Raw genomic sequence first — 22,450 nt, 5'->3', positions numbered from 1 at the left:
TTCGTTGATAATTTACACTGTTGACCTTGTACCAATTTAAATACGTGATACAACAATATCATTGCTCTCCTTGTGTACTATGGTTCCGGGTTTAAAGAAAAATTGATAACAGAAGATACAGATGAATTCTTTGAATTCTGCCCCTGTGTGACTGAAAATACCTGTATTTCAACTCAAATACAGTTATATGGTAGCAATATTTGTTGTATCATCTAATAAATGAATAAATAAGAATGAAAGACGAAACCCCAAAAATCAAAAAGTAATCTGCAACAGTTATGAACTAGCCCTCAAGAAAATATCAAAGAGTCCTTGGAAAAAAAAACCTGGTCCTGGGACAGATTCAAAGTGGAGCTGTTCGATTAATATTAATGACCAAATTGGAGCATAAGACATGAGAGCAAAACGTAGGCCATTCAGCCTATCCTTTCCCCACAATTTTTCATTTCCTTGCTCATTAAAAAAGTTGTCTATCATAGCCTTGAATGTTCTTAAAGACACAGCCCCACAGCTCTCCACTTCAAAGAGTTCCTCGCACTGGATAACCTCAGAGAAAGAAATCCTCCTCATGTCGATTCCCAACGGGCAATCCCTTATTCTGGGATTATGGCCTCTGGTTCTAGACCGTTGCAAGAACAACCTCTTAATGCTTACACTGTGAAGCCCCCTAAGAATCATATGTTTCAATTCTCCAAAATTGTGTACAAACATATGACTAACCCGTAATTATTAGAAGTGCACCACATGAAACTGAAGCTTTTGATGAATCTATATAAGACAATTCGATCCTACTCAAATAATGATTTCCAATCTTGGGCACCAGAAGGGTGTGAAAGCTTTGTTGAGGGTTCAGAAGACTGTTATTAGGCCAGCTCCAAGGATGAGTGACGACAGAGTAGCTGACGTTACTATCCTGAAAACCAAGAACCCCAAGGAGATTTAACGGAGGTGTAAAAAAATTATGAAGAGGTCAGACAGAATAAATACAAACTGCTTCTAATGGCTGAAAGACCGATCGTCAGATGACCCAGATTTATCTTTATTTAAGCTTATTAGCAAAAGAACTGAAGTAACGGGAGGAAATATGTCTGTGCGAACCTTGATTGGGATTAAGAAGGAATTCCTCCCCAATATTAAGATGTAAACAGATTACAATTGAGGTTCAAAAGGAAATTGGATAAATACTTGGATGGAAAAAATGGGTTGGGGGGAGTGGGAGCAGGGAGTGGTACAGTTGACTGATCTTCTCTGCAAAAAGAGATCTCTCCTGCTTCTCTGATACTGCCTGAACTGGTGTGTTCCTCTAGTTCTACACTATATTGACATCTCTGCAAAAGAACTGGTGCAGATTTAATGGGCTAACTGGCTTCCTTTTGTTCTGCACTATTCTATTAAACCTGAAAGGCAGCACAAAGGCAGTTAATGAGGGTAAAAGGTTTCTTTTTGGGGGAAAGGTAAAGAAGCAGGAGGAAGAGGCAATGTGGAATATTGAAACAGGATAAGCATCATAGCCAAAAATTTCTCCCTTGGTCCCATGTCTTCCAGTTAGCTTGAGTTTGAAATATGAAGACTTGAACACTACGCTGATCATCCCAGAAGAGGAAAAAAAGTAAGTTGTGGCGAAGAAAGCCAAGGAAATTTCTACCATCTAACTAACAGAGCTCTGTATCTAAATATAACATTTTTCTTCTTCTTCACCCAAAAAGAATTCCTCCTCTCTTTACAGTCGGGCCACTGAGACATTCTGAGGTACAGTTGAGGCATCTGTCACTCGAAGAATTTTTCTAGTGTGTAAGCCTGAACAGTGAATTTGAGTAGATGTGTCAAACCTTGAGGGCACCGTAGCTGAACCAACTACATATTCACGCATGTACTTTCTAAAGGGGATCATTGTTTAGAACAGCAATGCTGGCTGTATCTGTATCCCATTAATATCATAAAAGTAAAGCAATTATAGTTCTACAAGAAATTAGTACTGCTTTCTCATTAGACAGAAACAACTAGTGGTGATTTAACTCAAAAGGATACCACACCTCAGGTGGGGGAACAAGTTGTGAAGGGCAGTCCTTCATGAGTAACCTCAGCTAGTGTGGGAATTGAATCCACGCTGTTGGCATCACCGAGTTCCAAACCAGTCAACTGAGCTTACTGACCCCCACGGTAAAACATCCTGAGTGGCTTCGAAGATAGTACAGAACAAAATCCCCATAGTGTGGAAGCAGGTCATTCAGCCCATCAAATCCATCAAGACCGTCCGAACAGCATCCCACCCAGACCAAAACTATCCCTGTATCTCTGTGTTTCTTATGGCCGATCCACCTAACCTGTACATCTTTGGACTGTGAGAGGAAACCGGAGGACCTGGAGGAAACCCACGCAGACACAGGGAGAATTTGCAAACTCCATACACACAGCCACCCAAGGATGGGATCCAACCCAGGTCCCTGGTACTGTGAGGCAGCAATGCTAACCACTGAGCCATCGTCCCGCCTTTGGTTACAAATATGATACCAAATCACGCAATGAGATAAGAACGAAAGTAACCAGAATGGAATTGTGGAAGGTAGAGGGGTGGTGAGGTTTGAGGCAGCTGTCATGTGAAATTTTAGGGCCTAGACAGATGAAGTTATGATGGGAATAGCAAGGGCAAATTTGTAGTACAGCTGAATTCTAACATCCATTTAGATGACGGATTGGATCTCAGCTTGGAAACCAAAATACACAAGAAAATCTAAAGTGAAGACAGAAAAACTGGATAGTTGAAATTCCCAGGTCAACTGTGTCAGCCAGACACCCAAAGGAATGACATCAAGGTCACACACCAAGATTTTTTTTTTGTTATTTTCATGCTGATATGACAGAATCTGTGGAGTCCAATATCAAATGAACAACAGATCTGGCAGGCAATGAGAAACAGAATTTTTATTCAGCCATTGCATATCAGTACATTTCTTTTGCTTTCCACAGAAATGAAAATGTGGCAGTTAGTTGTATGAAATAGCGATGCAATGTTCTGCAGTCATGACGCAGCCATACGTTCAGCAAATCCCTGACAGCTTCACCGACTAAATGAAAGATTGCAGACCAGTCCAGCTGAAAGCACAGCTCCTCTAATAAAAGCAGATAATAATCCTTCAAACTTCTTCAGCGAAGCAGTGTGTAAAGTCATTCAGAGAAAAGGCAATTATCATCACAGTGACAATTCTATCTCTCCATCTCAGTGCGTCACTTAAAAATTATTATTTCTGTAACAGAGGGTTAAAGAATGAAACAGAGAAAAAGAGAGCTTGCAATTTCACTGATCTCTTTTTGAACATCTTTATCATGAATCACTTTAAAAGAAAAGGAAAGAAAATATTTCTATACTACAATCTATTCATTTGTCATAGAACCTCTGTCTCATTTCAACATTCATTTTGATTTGGTTTCATCTCTCCCCACATAATCAAACTACCGCAACAATCTTCTTACCTTTCCATTATACATCAGATCCAGACCATCGTTCTCATTAATACAAGCCACAAGCTGTGACATCCCCAGTACTAACTGCCCAATGTCTCGTAAAACAGCAGTGGCTCAATGATCAAGCTCAAATGTGAATTGAACACCTCAAACAATAAATGATCACATCCCAATTCAAATACAAAATATGTACGTGAACGAGAGGAGTATCTTTTTCACTATGAAATTAGTCACCTCTATTCACTCTTATTCAATGAAGAAGAATACACAATTTCTTTATACAGAGGCCAGAGACAAAAATTCCAAGCTAGCTAATTCAAAAGGTAACTGACCCCTCTGTCCATCATATAAGTCTAAGATTTACTCTAACACTTTGGTTTCTGACAAAGAAAACCAACCTCAATAAGGTTTAGAGGTGCCAGCAGGTCATAGAGTTAAAATCAGCACTTTGAAGGTTCCAAATTGGACCCATCTTAGAATTGTGAGGATATCACATGTCATATTGCTGAACAACATCTCAGCTGTCAGCCTAGTTTACAAATGACTGACTCCTGGCACTTTGTAATTTGTCTGACAGCAACAGCAGTGGTTATAATCACTTCCACCGCAAACAGCACAGGTGCTGTCAGAAACTAGTAAAACACCTTGAAATACTCAAGACTGCCCCCATTGTTAAACATTGCAAATTGCCACTAAAAGCCCTTCAGGATAATTAAGAAAAGACGCCTTGCAAACTAGTCTTTTTATAAGCTTAACATTGAGAAGCTCCAAGTACACAAGAGCAGCAGACAAATGACAGGCTAGCTTGGTCCTGTGATTGCTGCTGATTAGTTCACTAATAACCAAACCCGAAAGAGAAACAGCTTGTGACTGGTCTTTTGCCAAAGCTGGAAAGGCCTGTTGCTGGATCCAGTGTACTATCTGCTAGGTCAAGGATAGGAATGTCAACTGGGTCGGGAGGTAGTTGCAGAAGGGTCCACAGAGAGAAAAATAAGAGATGAAAAGGAGGCTATAAGAGGGATATGGGGGAAAAGGTTTGCAAGGTTTATAACGGGGAGATGAAAGAGATTAGAAGAGACGATCTGAAAGAATCAACATGGTTTCTTGAAAGGAAAACCATGTTTAACTTCCTGATTGGAGTGCTTTGAAGGAGTAATAAGCACAATGGATAAAGGTAAGTCTGTACAGTATGTAGATTTCCAGAAGGCATTTGATATTTAGGTCCACATCGAAGGTTATTGCAGAAAATGAAAGTTCCTGATGTAGCGAGTAACAATATTAGCAGAGATTGAAGATTGGTTGTCTGACAGAAAGCAGAGAGCACACATCAGTGGGTTTTTGTTTGACTGTCAGCATGTAACAAATGGAGCCCCACAGGGATAAGGTACAGAGCTGGATGAACACAGCAGGCCAAGCAGCATCAGAGGAAGAAGGGTATAGGCCCGAAATGTCAGCTTTCCTGCTCGGCCTGCTGCGTTCATCCAGCTCTGTTATCTCAGATTCTCCAGCATCTGTAGTTCCTTCTATCTCTGAGCCCCACAGGGATCTGTGCTGGGGCATCAACTTGCATCAATCACTTATTTCAGGAGAGCTAAGGTGCCACTATTCTTTATATTTGCTGCTGACAACAAGATAAAATCAGAAATTATGTTGTGAAGAAGACAGAAGGAGGTTGCAGATACATATAGCTTCATTAGCTATGTCCTCACTAGTTTGTGGAAGGTGCATTTAGGAGGATGGCTTTTTGTGCCAGTTGGTTTGTCTGTTATCTTGAATCAACTTAAATAGCATGACGTCTTATAAATTAATCCTTTCTTTGTGCACTGTGCCTTAAGATTAAGAGTTAAGATTATAAATGGGGAGACAATGGCCTAGTGGTATTATCTCTGGACTGTTAATCCAGAGACCCAGATAACATTCTGGGGACCTGGGTTCAAATCCCACCATGGCAGAGGGTGGAATTTAAATTCAAAAGATATTTGAAATTGAGAGTCTAATGATGACCATGAATCTATTGTCAATTGTCAGGAAAAAAACATTTGGTTCACTAAATGTTCTTTAGGGATGGAAACTGCCATCCTTATCTGGTCTGGCCTCCAGACCCACAACGATGTGGCTGACTCGGAACTGCCCTGTGGGCAATTAGAGATAGACAATAAATGTTGCCTAGCCAACGACGTTCCCAGCCCGTTAATGAATAAATTTTAAAAATGGAGAATTGATCTTCATGGAAGGACATTGATGAGTTATTCTAATTATGCTCATCTGTTAATCAAAATGTTCCATACATCAACACAAACAAAGAAGGTGCTAAAATTATGTCACAGCATCACCTCGTACATTGGTTGGCTAGAATGAAAAGGTAACTCCCTAAATAAAAATACAGCCACCAAGAAAATCTCAAGACAAGACCTCGAATAAGAAAAAATATTTTGACCCTTGTAATAGCAAATGCATAATTAATTAAAAAGTTCTAATTTTAATCTTATTCATTCAGAGAAAAATGATATGGGGCAAAGATTACAACATGAAATAAGCAAATTCAACAGTGACACCCAAAAATTAATTACCTAAATGGTACTGAGTCAACAATTTCAAATCAGATTCCAGCCTCCATTTTATCAAATGCAGAAATTTATGTTGATTCTGCTCATTATTTTCTTAAACCTCCACTACACACATCTTTATTTCTTGACTTTCACATATACCATCTTATGATTCCTTGCACCATCAGCTCTTTTGTCACTTAAATTACTCCATCCTTTCCATCAAATAGTGTCCCTTCCTTTTTGTTCCTCCCTCTCCTCCTGCCTTCTCTGCTTCTGAACTTGCTTAAAACATGTTACACTATTTTCCAGCTCCAAAGGAAGATCATTGACCTAACTCTCTTCCTTCCTCCACAAATACTCTACGACCTGCTGAGGACTTCCAGCATTTTCTGTTTTCATTATAAGAGAATCAGATTATCATTGCTAATCACCCCAAGCGCTAATTTACTTGAACGCCCCTCAAGTAACTCAGGCATGGGTCATTCTACCAAACAGCCAGGTAATGCTAACATTTTATAGATTAAAGGATTCTAACAGCTGTGTTCAGGAAACTATTGGAAAAATTCTAAGGCACACAATTAATCTCCACTTGGAGAAGCAAATATTAATCAAGGATAGTCAGCATTCCTTTGTAAGGAGGTGATCATGTCTAATAATTTTCAATTTGAGGAGGTAATTAGGTGTGTAGATGACGGCAGTGCAGTTATGTGCTCTACACGAGCTCCAGTAAGGCTTTGGCAAGGTCTCACATGGTGTCTGGGTAGGAAGCTAAAAGCACATGAGTCGCGGGACAAATTAGATCCACAAACTGGCAATGTGGCAGTAAGCGGAAGGTGGTGGTTGAAGGATGTTTTGCAACTGGAAACCTGTGCCCAATGGTAATATGACAAGGCTCAGTGCTGGGTCCCTTGCTATTGGTTGCTAATGATCTAAACATGAAATGTAGGAGGTTTAATCAGTACATTGGCACAAATTTTGGTGTGGTAAATGGAGAGGAGACAAACCTTAGACTACATGCTGACACAGCTGGGCTGAGCAGTGGCAAATGGAATTTAATCCTGAAAAGTGAGAGGTGATGTGATTTGGGAAAACTAACAAGACAAGGAAGTACAAGTTAAATAGTGGAACTCTAGGAAGTAGACAGGACCTTGGCATTTACATCCATAGATCCTTAAAGGTCGCAGGTAAGATGGATACGATGATTAAGGCAGCATATAGGATACTTGCCTTTATTAGTAAAGGTACTGAATGCAACAATAGGTAGGTTATGATGGAGCAGTACATAACTTTATTTCGGCCATGGCTGGAATACTGTCTGCAGTTCTGGTTGCCATTGTTTCATTCACACGTATAAGGAAAAGAGCATACAGATTTAGGCAGAACCGGCAGACGCTCAATTCTCTGTCAAACTTTCAGAAAGATGATCAGTGGTGATTGCACTGATTTTGGGAACTGGTGAAGAAATGATAAGGAATCAGAGGGTGACCTTTGGCATCTCCTATCACAACTTACCCAATGGTGCATTATGAAAACAAACATTGCACCTCTGCTTTAAACCATACAGATATATTGTCACAGCTCAACCCAAAAAGCAGCACAGCTATTTGAATTCTCCTTGGGAGGGGAGTAAAGAGAGCATGGTGCAATTTCAATCTTTTCCCCTCTCAAACTCATAATCTATTTGAAAGCAACAATTATGACAGCAATATTTTTCTACTTTAAAAGCTCTTGCCTTCTTGAAAATGTAATGACATTGAAACAAAGAGTTTTATTCCATATTTCCTCTATAATTTTCTCATTTATTCTCCTGGAACATTGGTCTGTAAGGCAATCAAAGCAGTTGGCCAATGCGATGAGCTCCAAGATTACCTTTGCTGCATGGTAAAATTGATGCTGAGATACACAATGTCTGGTTAGATCCAACAGAGCCGACACAGTTATACAAGTGATTATGAAACACCACTTCTTGTACCTGCTGGGATGATGAGTTCATCTCGACTAGGTCATCTGTTTCCGCAACTGGCTCACTGTCAGGTGAGGTGGACTCAACAGGAATGACCACAACAGGGCTGACATGCTCTGACAGTGCTGACGCTCGCAGAAAGTTTGGAGCATTCTGCAACAAAACAATTGATCATTAGTACCAAATTAAAAAGTACACTGAAAGGACAGTCAGTTTATAAACACTGGAAATGGACGGGTTAACGTTTTGGTGCAGATTGTTCAGCCTGCACCCAAATCTTCACTTCATTCCTTTTTCAGGTAATTGAGCAAGAATGCAAAAAATATGGTGCTAAATTGGAGAATATTATCAATTTCATAGGCTTTTTAACATTTGTTCATGGGATGTTCTTGGATTTTAACTCTGACAGTGAAAGACAGCAATAAATTTAAGTCAGAACTGTGTTTGACTTGGAAGGGAGCTGCAGGCAATGATGCTCCCATGCATCTGCTGTCCTTGTTCCTGTTGGTACTGGAGGTGATAGGTTTTCAACATCTAGTTCAGTGAGAATGTCTTCCAATAGTATTATTCTAATTGTCTGATTGTACCCAAAAGGATCTCCAAGCACCAGATCTCTGGCAAACAACTCTAGATTTATTCTGAAGTTGCCAAGGGATTCATCTTGTACAACTTCTTTATTTACATCTTGCCCACTGACCAAATCTGCTCCCAGATGTAGGGTCAGCTTTCACTAATGGCAATCAAGTCCACTCTTCCACCACTTGCTTCAACCACAGCAATGCATCTGTACTGCCATCGACTGTTCATTAAACATCCAGTGTTGGGTGAGATGCAGCTTTCTTCAGTTAACTCATGGGAGGCTAATCCCATCTTCATAGCCCATCACAACTTTCCAATGATTCATCCAGAATTCTATTCCTTGTCTAGCCACTGCCTCTCAGAACCAAACTATATAAAACCAATCTTTGATCCCAAGCTCAGATTAATTGCTATATCTCCTCTATCACAAAACTACTGCTTGCTCAATATCCATAGTATTAGTCATTCTCTCTCCACTTCCCTTCCTTATCTGTACTCATCACTTCTTGTCTATTCCAATGCTGGCCTGGCTGCCTTCCCATCCTACAGCATCCACAATTATTCGCTTATCTAAAACTTTGCCAGTTTTTTTTAATGTCACAATGTACCCTGTTCATTCATCACACAGCCTACACAGGCTCTCAGTTCACAAATAAATTTCTCACCGCCATGCTTAAGTTCTTTCATAGCTTCACCATTCATAAATCAGCGAAATTCTTTAGCCCAACAGCTGGAGAGGTTAAGTACACTGGTTAAATCACGAGACTAGTAATATAGAAATCAACCATTGTTCTGGCGGTGTAGCATCTGTTCTTATTAGTAAGGGGACCAAGAGTAACCGAGAGAAGGCAGGAAAATGGGGTTGAGAAACAAAGAACATTACAGCACAGGAACAAGCCCTTCAGCCCACCAAGCCTGTGCCGATCCCTAACAATTATTTTGGGCTGCTACTTACTACCCATACAGTGTATCCTTTTGTTCGTACAGCTCTCTCCCTCTCCCCTCTTCAAAACCCCTAACCGTTTGTGTGTCTATCAAGATATGTTAACATGCCTGCTTCCACCACCTCTAATGTCAGCGTGTTCCAGGCACCGACCACCCTGTGTGAAAAATTTACCCCGCACTTCTCCCCTAAACTTTTCCCTTTCACTTCGAACCTGTGCCTCTTGTAGTTGACCTTTTTTACCCTGGGAAAAAGCATCTGACTATCCACCCCATTTATGCCTCTGATAATTTTGCAGACTCTGTCAGATCGCTCCCCAGCCTGTGTCTTTCCAATGAAAGCAATCAGTTTATCCAACCCTCTCCTCATACCCAAAACCATCCAGACCAAGCAACATCCTGGTAAGCCTTCTTTGCATCCTCTCCAAAGCATTCATGTCCTTCTGGTAATGTGGTGACCAAAACTGTACACAGTGTTCTAAATATACCCTAACTAAAATTTTACACAGCTGTAACATAATACCAACTTTTATATTCAATACCCTGGCCAATGAAGAAAAATGTGTACTATGCCTTCATGACCACTCTATCTACCAGTGTTGCCACTTTCAGGGATCTGTGGACCTGTATGCTCAAATCCTCTATGTCAATGCTCTGAGGGGTTCTGCCTTTTTTTTAAAAATTCATTTATGGGAAGAGGGCATCTCTGGCTAGGCAATGTTCACTGCCCATTCCCAACTGCCTAGACGGCACTTAAGAGTCAACCACATTGCTGTGGGCCTGAAGTCACATGTAGGCCAGCTAGGTAAGGATGGCAGTTTCCTTCTCTAAAGGACATTAGTGAGCCAGATGAATTTTTCTGACAATTGACAAATGGATTTATGGTCATCATTAGATTCTTAATTCTAGAATTTTTTTTACTGAATTCAAATTCCACAATCTGCCACGGTGAGATTCAAACCTGGATTCCCAGAACATCATGTGTGTCTCTGGACTAACAGTCTAGCAATAATATCACTCGACCATCACCTCCCTTCATTGTATTATTAGCATCTGAAGTTGATCATCCAAAATGCATCACCTCGCATTTGTCCAGATTAGACTCATCGAGTGATATTATTGCTAGACTGTTGGTCCAGAGGCCCAGGTGATGTTCTGGGAATCCAGGTTTGAATCCCACCATGGCAGACGGTGAAATTTGAATTCAGTAAAAAGTAAATCTAGAATTAAGAATCTAAAGTCCAGATTAGACTCCATCTGCCATTACTCTGCCCAAATCTGTCATGTATCTATATCCCACAGAATCCTTTGACAATCGTCGCCACTATCTGTGATTCCACCAATTTTGATGTCATCCACAAGCTTACTAATCAGATCATCTATATTTTCATCCAGATCGTTTTTTTATATATTACAAAGAACAAAGGTCGTAGCACTTATCCCTGCAGAAAACTTTGAGTTACTGATCTTTATTCCATGAAACACCCTTCATCTGCTAGTTTCAGTCTTCAATGACCAAGCCACTTTTGTATCCATCTAGCCAGCTCACACTAGATCCCATGAGACTCTACCTTTTGTACCAGCCTGCCATGAAGTGTCTTATCAAACGCGTTACTAAAGTCCACATAGACAACATCCACTGCTTTGTCTTCAATCATTCTTGTCACCTCCTCAAAAAAACTCAAATTGTTGAGACAGAATCTGCCCTGCACAAACCCATTCTACCTCTCACTAACAAGTCCGTTCATTTCCAAATGTGAATAAATCCTGTCCCTCGGTATCTTTTCCAACAGGTTCCTCACCACTGACATCAGGCTTACTGGCCTGTAATTACCCCTGCTTCTCTACATCTGTGTTCCTTCTTAAACAAAGGAACAATGCTGGCCGTTCTCCAGTCCTCTGGAACCTCACCTGAGGCCAAAGAGGATGCAAAGATACTTGTTAAAGCCCCAACTATTTCCACCCTTGCCTCCCACAATATCCTGGGACAGATCCCATCTGACATGGGGACTGAGAATCAAACAATCATCATTGAATCCCAATAGTGTGGAAGCAGGCCATTTGGCCCAACAAGTCCACACCAAACCTCAAAACAGCATCCCACCCAGATCCACTGACTATCCTATCTCTGTAACCCTGCATTCCCATGGCTACACCTAACCGACACATCCAGCGACACTATCAGCAATTTAGCATGACTAATTCACCTAGCCTACACATCTCTGGACTCTGGGAGGAGACCAGAGCACCCAGAGAAAACCCACACAGACATAGGGAGAATATGCAAACTCCACACAGACGGTCCTCAAGGGTGGAATCGAGCCCAGGTTGCTAGCACAGTGAGGCAGCTACTGGGCCACTGCTAACTACTGAGCCACTGTGCTGTTCCAGACTTGTCTACCTTCATTCATTTCACGGTACCCAACACTTCCTCCTTCATAATGCTGACCTGCTTGAGACTATTCACACACCTTGCCCTAACCTCAACATCCCTCACATCCCTCTCTTTGGTGAATACCAACATCAAGTATTCATTAAAGATCTCACCCATTTCCTCTGGCTCCACACATAACTTCCCTCCTTTCTCCTTGAGTAAGCCTACTCTTTCCTTAGCTACCCTCTTGCTCCTAATATATGCATAAAATGTCCTGGGGTTCTCAAACTCTGCTGGCCAAGACATTTCACTCTTTTAGCCCTCCAATCTCATGAGCTCCTTCCTACTATCTTTATATTCTTCAAGGACTTTGTCTATTTTTAATTGCCTAGATGTAAGGTATGATTTCTTTTTTGACTGAGCTAATAACTTCTTCTATCATCCAAGGTCCCAAATATTCCATTCCTGTCCTTCAGCTTCACAGGAACATACCAGTCCTGCTCTCTCATCAACTGGTCTTTAAAAGACTCAAATATCAGATGTGGACTTATCCTCAAATAGCTCCTCCTACTCCACATTCCCCAATTCTTGCCTAATTCGTTCATAGTTGGCCTTCCCCTAATTTAACACCTTTAATCGGAGGTTCACTCTTGTTCTTATGAATAAGTATCCAAAAACTTAGAATTACCATCATCACTCCCAAAATGGTGCCCCGCTGAAACTTTGATCACCTAGCTGGGCTCATTTCCCAGTATCAGGTCCAGTATGGTCACCCCAACTCTTTGCACTATCCACGTACTGTTCCAAAACACCATCCTAGACACACCTAACAAATTGCTCCCCATCCAAAGCCCTGGCACAAAGGGATCCCCAATCAATAGGAGAGAAGTTTAAATCGCCCACTGCAACAACCCTGTTTTTTTTTTCCACATCTCTCTGGAATCTGACTACATAGCTCTTCCTCTATCTCCTACTGGCAGCTGGGAGGTCTGTAGTACCTCACTGGGACTATATTCTTTCCTATTCCTGAGCTCTACCCACAATGCCTCACCAAAAGATCCTGCCAGGGTGTCCTCCCTCGACATATTTGTGCTATGCTCCCTAGCCAGTAATACAACATCCCATCTCTTTTGCTTTCTTCTCTGTCTCATCTAAGACACTAATATCCCACAGCTGCGTTTTCTGCCCCTCATTCAACCATGTCTGTGTGACAGTAACATCATAACTGCATGCATTGATCTAGGATCTAAGTTCATCCATCTTACCTGTCATACTTCTTGCATTGAAGCAAATACAGTCCAAGCCTCCAGTTCCACTGAGCTCAGTCGCCTTTCCCAGTCTGCTGTTCCTCTTATCTGTATGTACCTCAATCTCAAGATCTTCCCCAGTCTCTAGAATTACTGACCTGATGCTCTGGTTACAACACATCAGTGGAACAGTTTCAATGGGCTGAATGGTCTCGTTCTGCTCCAAAATATTATGAGCTAACAGCCTCGCTCCTACCATATTCTCTTTTCCTGTGATTCTGGTTTCTTATGAATTTTCCCTTGCCTTTGTCCCACTTTTGGTGGCAGTGCCTTTGGCAAGCAGACCCATGCTCTAGAATTCCCACTCTGAAGTTCTCCCTATCTTCATCTCTCTTCCCTTCTATAAGGCTCACTTTACAAACATCCCCTCTGAACTAGTTTCTGGTCACCTTGTTCAATATTTCCTTCTTTATTGTGACATTTATTTCATTTTCCTGATTATACATCTGATGCACTTGGAATATTTTTCTACTTTAGAAGGTTGTTCTAACAATATCAAACTGTAGTTGAAAAGGATATTGGAACATTGGAACATTAGAAACACTGCCACCTCTTTTGCACTGTTGCTCAGTTAACACTAGCCTTTCTTCTTGAAGCACACCATGGGAGCACTGAAAAGGTGCATGGTAAATGCTGCTTTGCCATTGTCACTCATGATGTAAACAAGTAAAAAACAAATGGTTAAACAGTCTTAAACAGCCAAATTTAGTTCTTCAAGATGATTTCTGTCAGACAGGTGTACCTAAGTCCTCATTATGAAACCACGCCCCTTCCTATAATTGGGTATGAGCTCAATTGACTTGGGTATAAAAATCCATGCTAAGGAGAGATAATTGGTCCAAGTGATTTTCAAAATCTTTCAAATTGATTTCAATTTGATCAACAAGAAGCCTCATCTCCTCAAAACATCACTCCATGATTTAGTCTGAGGACTCACACTCAACTCTGAAATAATTATGGCACATAATGTCAGCATTGCTTTTCTGTGCTCTGTTGTGAGGATCCCCATGTTGATCATTCTAGATATATGGCTAATCTTATCTGTGATAGCCATAGGGATTGTTGTTGTAGTTGTACTGCTACAAATAGTTTGTTTATATATCAACATGACTCAGTTAGCTTGACGTATTCCAACTTTGATTATGGTCTACCACGAGAATATAGCCAACTTCCCCAGTTGGTCTAACTCTCAACTCCTTTTTTGGTAAGAATAAGCGTTTCATTGTTGAATGGGAAATTTCTGCACTATATCAGAATCCCAGGGAGTCTGCCACACATTGTGTAAACAAACGTCCCTCAATAGCTGTGGGAACACCAGAGATGCCAACCTACAAACTGCAGGCATCACGAAACTGCAGGCACTACTAGTCATGCATTAATCAGATTTATTCATGTTTTGAACAACATTAGAAGTACCATATCTGATACAATCATATAACTGACAATAATAGCAACATCATGAGACAATTTGCTGCATCACAAAGCTAAGAGCACCTACATTACCTGAACATTAGAAGCTCATGCACTGATGTTTTTCTAACTATCCTTATAACCGTCACTTTCCAGCAACACAGATATCGACCCCAGCATCAGCTGAAGCAGTTGAGGAGAGAATATCGAGAATGGGAAGAATGAAAATTAGCTGGAAAGAGACTGCTCAGCCCAGGTCAAGAACTTATGGTAAAGTCCTGGCTACTAAGGGAAGACATCCAGAGTAAGTGATTGCAAGTTACAAGATGTGAGCACTCTTCATTTGGGAATCACTGACACAGTATTCAAGTTCAACTTCTTTTGGGGAGGTGGTAGGTGAGCGGATGGTAGGGGACTCCAACAGAGATCCAATAGAAGCATTCAGGTTGGGAAGGTGTGAGAAAGTTCCTGTGCTGCCATAAGATATGGGATCAGGAATGCCAAAATTCTGTTCAGGACAAGAAGGAGAAAATGAAACAAAAAACACCTTTAATTTTGGTTGAAAACTTCAAATTAATTGAATTCTTAAAAGCAACCCAAATGCTTGTGAGACACAGAGCAGTAATTAAGACAGCTTGAATTGCTAAGTGTCAAGTGTAGATCTAATCAACTATGGTTAACTGATTTCTTAAACCTGTTTTGCGTCCCATATCTAAGAAACTATGTGCTGACCTTCAAGGGGGCCCAGAGGAGGCTCATAAGAATGATTCTGGGACTGAAGGGTTTGTCAAATGAGAAGTGGTTGAGGACTCTGGGTCTGTACTTGATAGACTTTAGAAGGATGAATGGGAACCTCATTGAAATATACAGAATTTTGCAAGGCCCGAGTAGAATGTACGTAAAGATGCTATTTCCACTGGATGCTGAGACTAAGACCCTAAAACATAGCCTCAAAGTGAAGGGATGATCCTTTATAACTGAGATGAGGAGGAATTTCTTCAGCCAGAGGGTGGCAAATCTATAGTACTCATTGCCGTAGATGGGTGTGGAGGCCAAATCATGAAGACAGAGATAGATATGTTTTGATCAGAAGAGAGATTAAAGGTTACAGGGAGAAGGCAAGAGAACGTTAAGTAACGTCTCAGCCATTATCGAATGGTGGAGGAGACTCAATGGGCCAAAAGCCTAATTTTGCTGCTGTATCTTATCTTATGATCTTTCATCTGTCCCCTTCGCCTTCACATCTGGCAACTGAAAATTTGACTTTATGACTATGGTCAATTGCCTCTGTCACTTCCCTTCATTAGCTGACCATACTGGTGTCAATCATCTAATGCTGCCACAGTCCTGAACCCTCATCTTTCACCAGTGTCTATCCCACTTCATTTATGCACTCTGCAGACTCATCTTGAAAATGAAATTCACCTGCTGTTCTCTCAAACATATTACTACAAAATTACTACTGACTCGGCTTCCTCCTGGTTTCTGAGTCAGTTAATATTGTTAACCATTCTGTCTCTACAGATACCATCCCCAGCCACTTTAAATCTGCCATCATTATCTTCTCCTTAAAAAAATACAATAACTTGCACTTATAATAGTCCTGTGCAATGAAACACTCCAAAGTGCTTCTCAACAGTGCTTTAAAACAAAATATGACAGTGAGTCACAAAGGGAAACCAACGCAAATGACCCTGCAAACAAGGCCAAAGAAAACAGTTTTATGGAGTGTTTCACAGGAGGGGAATGAGATGGAGAAGTGAAGCAGTTTAGGGAGACAACTTCAGAGTTCAGACCCAAAGCAGTTAAAGGCGCCGCCACCAGCGAGTGAAATTAGTGATGCGAAAAGACTAGAATTAGAGGCTTGTGGAGCTGAAAATGATTTTATATATATAGGGAGGTGGATAAATATAGAGGGATTCAGAAACAAGAATGAAAGTTTTACATGTCAATTTTTCTGACCCTTACAAACTATTGCATCATCTCCAACTACCCTTTCTTCAAGGTTCTTGAACCTATTGGCATTTCCCAAATTCTTGCCCACTTTTCCCTGTCACAACAATGAAACAAATCAAAGTCGTAAATGATATACTACGTCACAAAAGAGAGATTAATTATCCATCCTTGCCCTTCAAGCTTGTCTACAGCACTTGGACATGGTTGATTATATCATCCTCCTCCATTGCCTCTTCACAGCTCTCCAAGTGGATGGAATCTACAATGGTTTTAAAGGCAATGTCTTCAATCCCCGAAACAAACTTCCAATCCCAACACACCAGCTCAATCTCTCTCTTGCAACTATCTCAGGCTGTACCAGATTGTTCACAACTTTGGTGTCACATTCAACCCCAAGATGAGCTCTGAGCACATATCCATCACCATCACCAAGGTTGCCTATTTCCACCTTTGGAGCCCAATGCCATACTAGTCTCTGCTCATCAGCTGCTGAAGTGCCCATTGATGTCTTTCCCAGCTTTAATCTTGATCATTCAAATGCATTCCAGGCCAGCCTCCAATGTTTTATCCTTCCCAATCATAATGTGTTCAAGGACTCCATTACTCAAACCAAGGTAGTTACACATTATTCTTATGATCATCCACTAACTCAATGTTAAACCGTGCACGAATTTTAAAATTTTCTTCACAAATATATCAGAAATCGCTAGAGAAACCCGGCTTAACTGACAGCACTGTGAAGAAGAAATAGATTTAATGTTTTGGGTCCAGTGACCCTTTTTCAGACCTAGTATCTTGGTTCTTTGAATTCCTTTTTTGCTTAAGATTTTCATCCTGGTTTTCAAATCTCCCCAGAATCTCACCCCTTCCACCTCTTTAACCTCCTCATCATGACAACCTTCCCAGAGGTCTGTGGACCTCTAATTCTGACTTCAAGCATTCCTTATTTTAATCACTCTACCATTCTTTACTGTGGCTTCAATTGTCTCAACTCTATGCTCTGAAATTCCCTTCCTGGACCTCTTATTCTCTTTTCTTCCTTACAACTGTCCTGAAAAACTCTCTCTCTCTCAAACATTTTATCAACTGCCCTACTATGCCCTAAAAGTGATTTGATGACTGTTTATTGTTATGACACTAATGCACTAAAACACCCTGGAGGAATTTCATAAAGATGCTATATAAAAGCAAGTTGTTGTTACTTGGCAGTGGAAAAATGTAAATGGTACATTCGATCTAGATAAAAGTGATATAAATTATTCCACACTCTTCCCACGGTTTCGCTAGTGATGAGTAAGAAGATTAATCTAAAATTTCAGAACTATCGTGGCCCTTGATAAATCAATAAGATCAAGAATGGGCTCTCATTAGAAAATTGCGAAGGTTATTGGTGAAAACAACCCAGAATACAGCAATAACAAGTTGTAGAGCTGGATGAACACAGCAGGCCAAGCAGCATCAGTGGAGCAGGAACGCTGATGTTTGGGTCTGGACCTTTCTTCAGAAAATTTCTGAAGAAGGGTCCAGGCCCAAAACATCAGCTTTCCTGCTCCTCTGATGCTGCTTGGCCTGTGTTCATCCAGCTCTACACGTTGTTATCTCAGATTCTCCAGCATCAGCAGTTCCTACTATCCCAGAATACAGTGAACTGGTTTGATTCCTTGCTTAAACGTGGCTACACTCACTGGTAAGTTTGCTGAATGCTCATGAAACAGACTCCATAGATAAGGGAATTTCCAAGCAGACAGCACAAATAGATGAATCCTGTGCTCGCTGGAATTTAAAAGAATGAGAGGTTCCTTCTTTCAGACATACAAAATTTTGGCAGGTAGATGCTGGAAGGATGTTCCCTTGATTGGGAGACTAGAATCAGGCTCACAGTGTCGAAACAAGACACAATAATTTAGCATGATATGGAAGAAATTTCTCCACTTAAAAGATGGCAAATCATTGGAATTTTCTGGGAACCAAGGATGTTCACTGGATGAATACATTCAACCCAGAGCAATGGACTTTTGAATGCCATGGAATCGAAAAACAAGTACGATTCAAGTAGAAGCTGTAGCCCATAGTACATTAGTCATGAACTGAATGAATGGGAAAGCAGGGTAAAAGAGGTCGAGTACCAATTCCTGTTCCTAATTCTCATATTCTTATAGAATTCCTGATGTTCAGGAACTCTGGGGTATGAGTTATTCAAAAACTCCACATCTCGGGCCTAAATGCACTTTTGCCACAAACATTGACAATATTATTTTAGTTGGTTCAGCATTTGAAATTAAAAGTGCAAAGCAGAAATGCTCTCCTATATACTGAATAGTTTCAAGAGGAATACATCCAACGTAACGACAAAGATGAGGGCAGCCGAATTTATTTTTCATTCATGCCATGTGAGCAGTGCATGTGGTGCAGGAATATCCACAATGCTGTTAGGAAGAGAGTTTCAGGATTTTGCCCCAACAACAGTTAGGGCAGAGTGGTAAAAGGTTCCAGGCAGGACAGTGAGTGATTTGAAGAGGACCTCACTGGTTGTGGCCCCCGCATATGTCTGTAGCCTTTGTTCCTCTTGGTAGCACAGGCCACAGGTTTCAACAGAGCCTTAACATGATGCTGCAGTGTATCTTCTATATAATGCATACTGCTGCCAATATGCATCAGTAGCAGGAGAAATGAATCTTTAAAGATGGATGCTATTCAGACCAAGCAGAATGAGTGTTGTTGGGAGACAAGTGGAGAATACTCCATCAAACTCATGACTTCTGCTTTATAGATGGTGGGCAGGTTTTAGGCAGTCAGGTACTGAGTTAGTAGCCAAGTGGAGTAATGCTTAGAAATAATTTTGTCCTTAGGATCATAACAAGCCACCTCTTACTAAACCTTGAAGAAGACAGTATCTTACTCTCAGATATAGCAAGAACCACAGATGCTGGAGTCAGAGACAACACAGTGTGGAGCTGGAGGAACACAGCAGGCCAGGCAGCATCAGAGAAGCCGGAAAGTTGATGTTGAGTCGAGACCCATTGTCTTCCAACATTGCCTATTGTATCCATTGCTCCCGATGTGGCCTCCTCTACATCACTGAGACCAAGTGCAGACTCAGGGACCATTTAGTGAAGCATCCATCGTCTGTACATGACAAATGACAACATCTTCCCGTCACCAACCATTTTAACTCCCTGTCCCACTGTGTTCATCCTGGGCCTCCTCCAGTGCCACAATGTCACCACACACAAACTAGAGGAGCAACACCGCATTTTCCATCTCAGCAGCCCACAGCCCAGTGGCCTTAACATAGAATTCACCAATTTCAAAACCTCCCCACGTCCCACCTCTTCCCATATCCAACCCTTCCTCTCATCCCCACCTCCCTGACCTGGCACAACCTGTCCATCTTCTCTCCAACTTATCCACCCTACCCTTCCCACCAACCAATCCCCACTACCACCTACCTGCATTCACCTGTTACCACCCCATCCATCCTCTATTTCTCAGCTCCCTTCGCCCCCTCGTCCCCATTTCTGAAGAAGGGTCCTGACCTGAAACACCAATTTTCCTGCTCCTCTAATGGTGCCCGGCCTGCTGTGTTCCTCCAGCTCCACACCTGTCTCAGAATTTTACTCTTCGCATTATTGTGGTCTCAAAGACAATCCTGTTGATAAGTTATTTTTGTGTTTGCAAGCTCCTATCAGTTGATTTGCCAGACAAATGTCCATTAAGACACACAGGAGACCATTTGGTTCATAGAGTTCATGTTGACTCTCTGGACCGCAATCCAATCAGCATTATTCGCTTCCTCTGTCCCTGCAGTTTACTACTCTTAAGTGTCCACCAATGTCCCTTTGAAATGATAAATCATCATCACTTCTACTGCCTTGCCGGGATCAAGTTTCTGGTCTTTAACACTCACACTGTAAAAGATTTCCTCCTCAGATCACCTTTACATCTCTACTCAAAAATTGAGATTTGTATCTGTGTCATCTGCAAACAAATAATGGGAACAGTTTTTCTTTGATTACTTTATCTGAATCTGTCATAATCTCACCCCTCTATCAAAACTCAAATATTCTCCTTTGCTCCAAAGAGATTACGTGAGACAGTGCTAAAGTGTGACAGTGAGAGAGAGGCAGAGAGAATGTGCGAGGGGGTGTGAGGGTGGAAGAGTGGTGGGGAGGCGGGGAAGAGAGAGCGCGTGGTGAGGGATTGGGGGAAAAGAGTATGGTGTGGGGGTGGGGGGGGGGGGGAAGAGAGTATGGCGTGGGGGGGGGGGAAGAGAGAGTGAGTACGGTGGGGGGGGGGGGGGGAAGAGAGTATGGCGTGGGGGGGAATAGAGAGTATGCTGTGGGGGGGGGAAAGAGAGTATGGCGTGGGGGGGAAGAGAGTATGGCGTGGGGGGGAAGAGAGTATGGCGTGGGGGGGGGGGAAGAGAGTATGGCGTGGGGGGGGGGGAAGAGAGTATGGCGTGGGGGGGGGGAAGAGAGTATGGCGTGGGGGGGGGGGAAGAGAGTATGGCGTGGGGGGGGGGGAAGAGAGTATGGCGTGGGGGGGGGGGAAGAGAGTATGGCGTGGGGGGGGAGAAGAGAGTATGGCGTGGGGGGGGAGAAGAGAGTATGGCGTGGGGGGGGAGAAGAGAGTATGGCGTGGGGGGGGGGGGGAGAAGAGAGTATGGCGTGGGGGGGGGAAGAGAGTATGGCGTGGGGGGGGAGAAGAGAGTATGGCGTGGGGGGGGAGAAGAGAGTATGGCGTGGGGGGGGGGGAGAAGAGAGTATGGCGTGGGGGGGGGGGAGAAGAGAGTATGGCGTGGCGGGGGGAAGAGAGAGTGAGTATGGTTGGGGGGGGAAGAGAGTATGGCGTGGGGGGGGGAAGAGAGTGTGGCGGGGGGGAAGAGAGTATGGCGTGGGGGGGAAGAGAGTATGGCGTGGGGGGGGGGGGGAGAAGAGAGTATGGCGTGGGGGGGGGAGAGAGTATGGCGTGGGGGGGGGAGAGAGTATGGCGTGGGGGGGGGGGAGAGAGTATGGCGTGGGGGGGGGGGAGAGAGTATGGCGTGGGGGGGGGGGGGAGAGTGAGTATGGTTGGGGGGGGGAAAGAGAGTATGGCGTGGGGGGGGGGAAGAGAGTGTGGCGGGGGGGAAGAGAGTATGGCGGGGGGGGGGGGGAAGAGAGTATGGCGTGGGGGGGAAGAGAGTATGGCATGGGGGGGGAAGAGAGTATGGCGTGGGGGGGGGGGAAGAGAGTATGGCGTGGGGGGGGGGGAAGAGAGTATGGCGTGGGGGGGGGGAAGAGAGTATGGCGTGGCGGGGGGGAAGAGAGTATGGCGTGGGGGGGGGGAAAGAGAGTATGGCGGGGGGGGAAGAGAGTATGGTGTGGGGGGGGGGAAGAGAGAGTGAGTATGGTTGGGGGGGGGAAGAGAGTATGGTTGGGGGGGGGAAGAGAGTATGGTGCGGGGGGGGGAGAGAGTATGGTGTGGGGGGGGGAGAGAGTATGGCGGGGGGGGGGAAGAGAGAGTGAGTATGGTGGGGGGGGGAAGAGAGTATGGTGTGGGGGAGGGAGTGAGTATGGCGGGGGGGGAAGAGAGTATGGCGGGGGGGGGGGAAGAGAGAGTGAGTATGGTTGGGGGGGAAGGGAGTATGGTGTGGGGGGGAGAAAGAGTGAGTATGGCGGGGGGGGAAGAGAGTATGGCGGGGGGGGGGAAGAGAGTATGGCGTGGTGGGGGGGGAAGAGAGTATGGCGTGGTGGGGGGGGAAAGAGAGAGTGAGTATGGTTGGGGGGAGAAGAGAGGATGGCGTGGGGGGGGGAAGAGAGGATGGCGTGGGGGGGGGAAGAGAGTACGGTGTGGGGGGGGAAGAGAGTATGGTGTGGGGGGGGAAGAGAGTATGGTGTGGGGGGGAAGAGAGTATGGTGTGGGGGGGAAG

The 22,450-nt window shown here is 43.1% G+C and overlaps 1 protein-coding gene across 2 annotated transcripts in view; it reads right to left on the bottom strand.

The window, feature by feature from the left end:
- Window positions 1–22,450, bottom strand: part of hip1 (huntingtin interacting protein 1) — a 333,480-nt gene that overhangs the window by 70,486 nt on the left and 240,544 nt on the right. For both annotated transcript variants that reach the window (XM_048557274.2, XM_048557275.2), the window contains exon 11: window positions 7,984–8,127. In XM_048557274.2, the coding sequence (XP_048413231.1) occupies window positions 7,984–8,127 (144 nt within the window). The remainder of the gene's footprint in view (window positions 1–7,983; window positions 8,128–22,450) is intronic.

This window comes from Stegostoma tigrinum, chromosome 27 (genome assembly GCF_030684315.1).
Source record: "Stegostoma tigrinum isolate sSteTig4 chromosome 27, sSteTig4.hap1, whole genome shotgun sequence".
In the NCBI taxonomy this organism is placed as follows: domain Eukaryota; kingdom Metazoa; phylum Chordata; class Chondrichthyes; order Orectolobiformes; family Stegostomatidae; genus Stegostoma; species Stegostoma tigrinum.
Note: the sequence above shows the minus strand (reverse complement) of the source record. Positions and strands in the feature narration are given on the sequence as shown.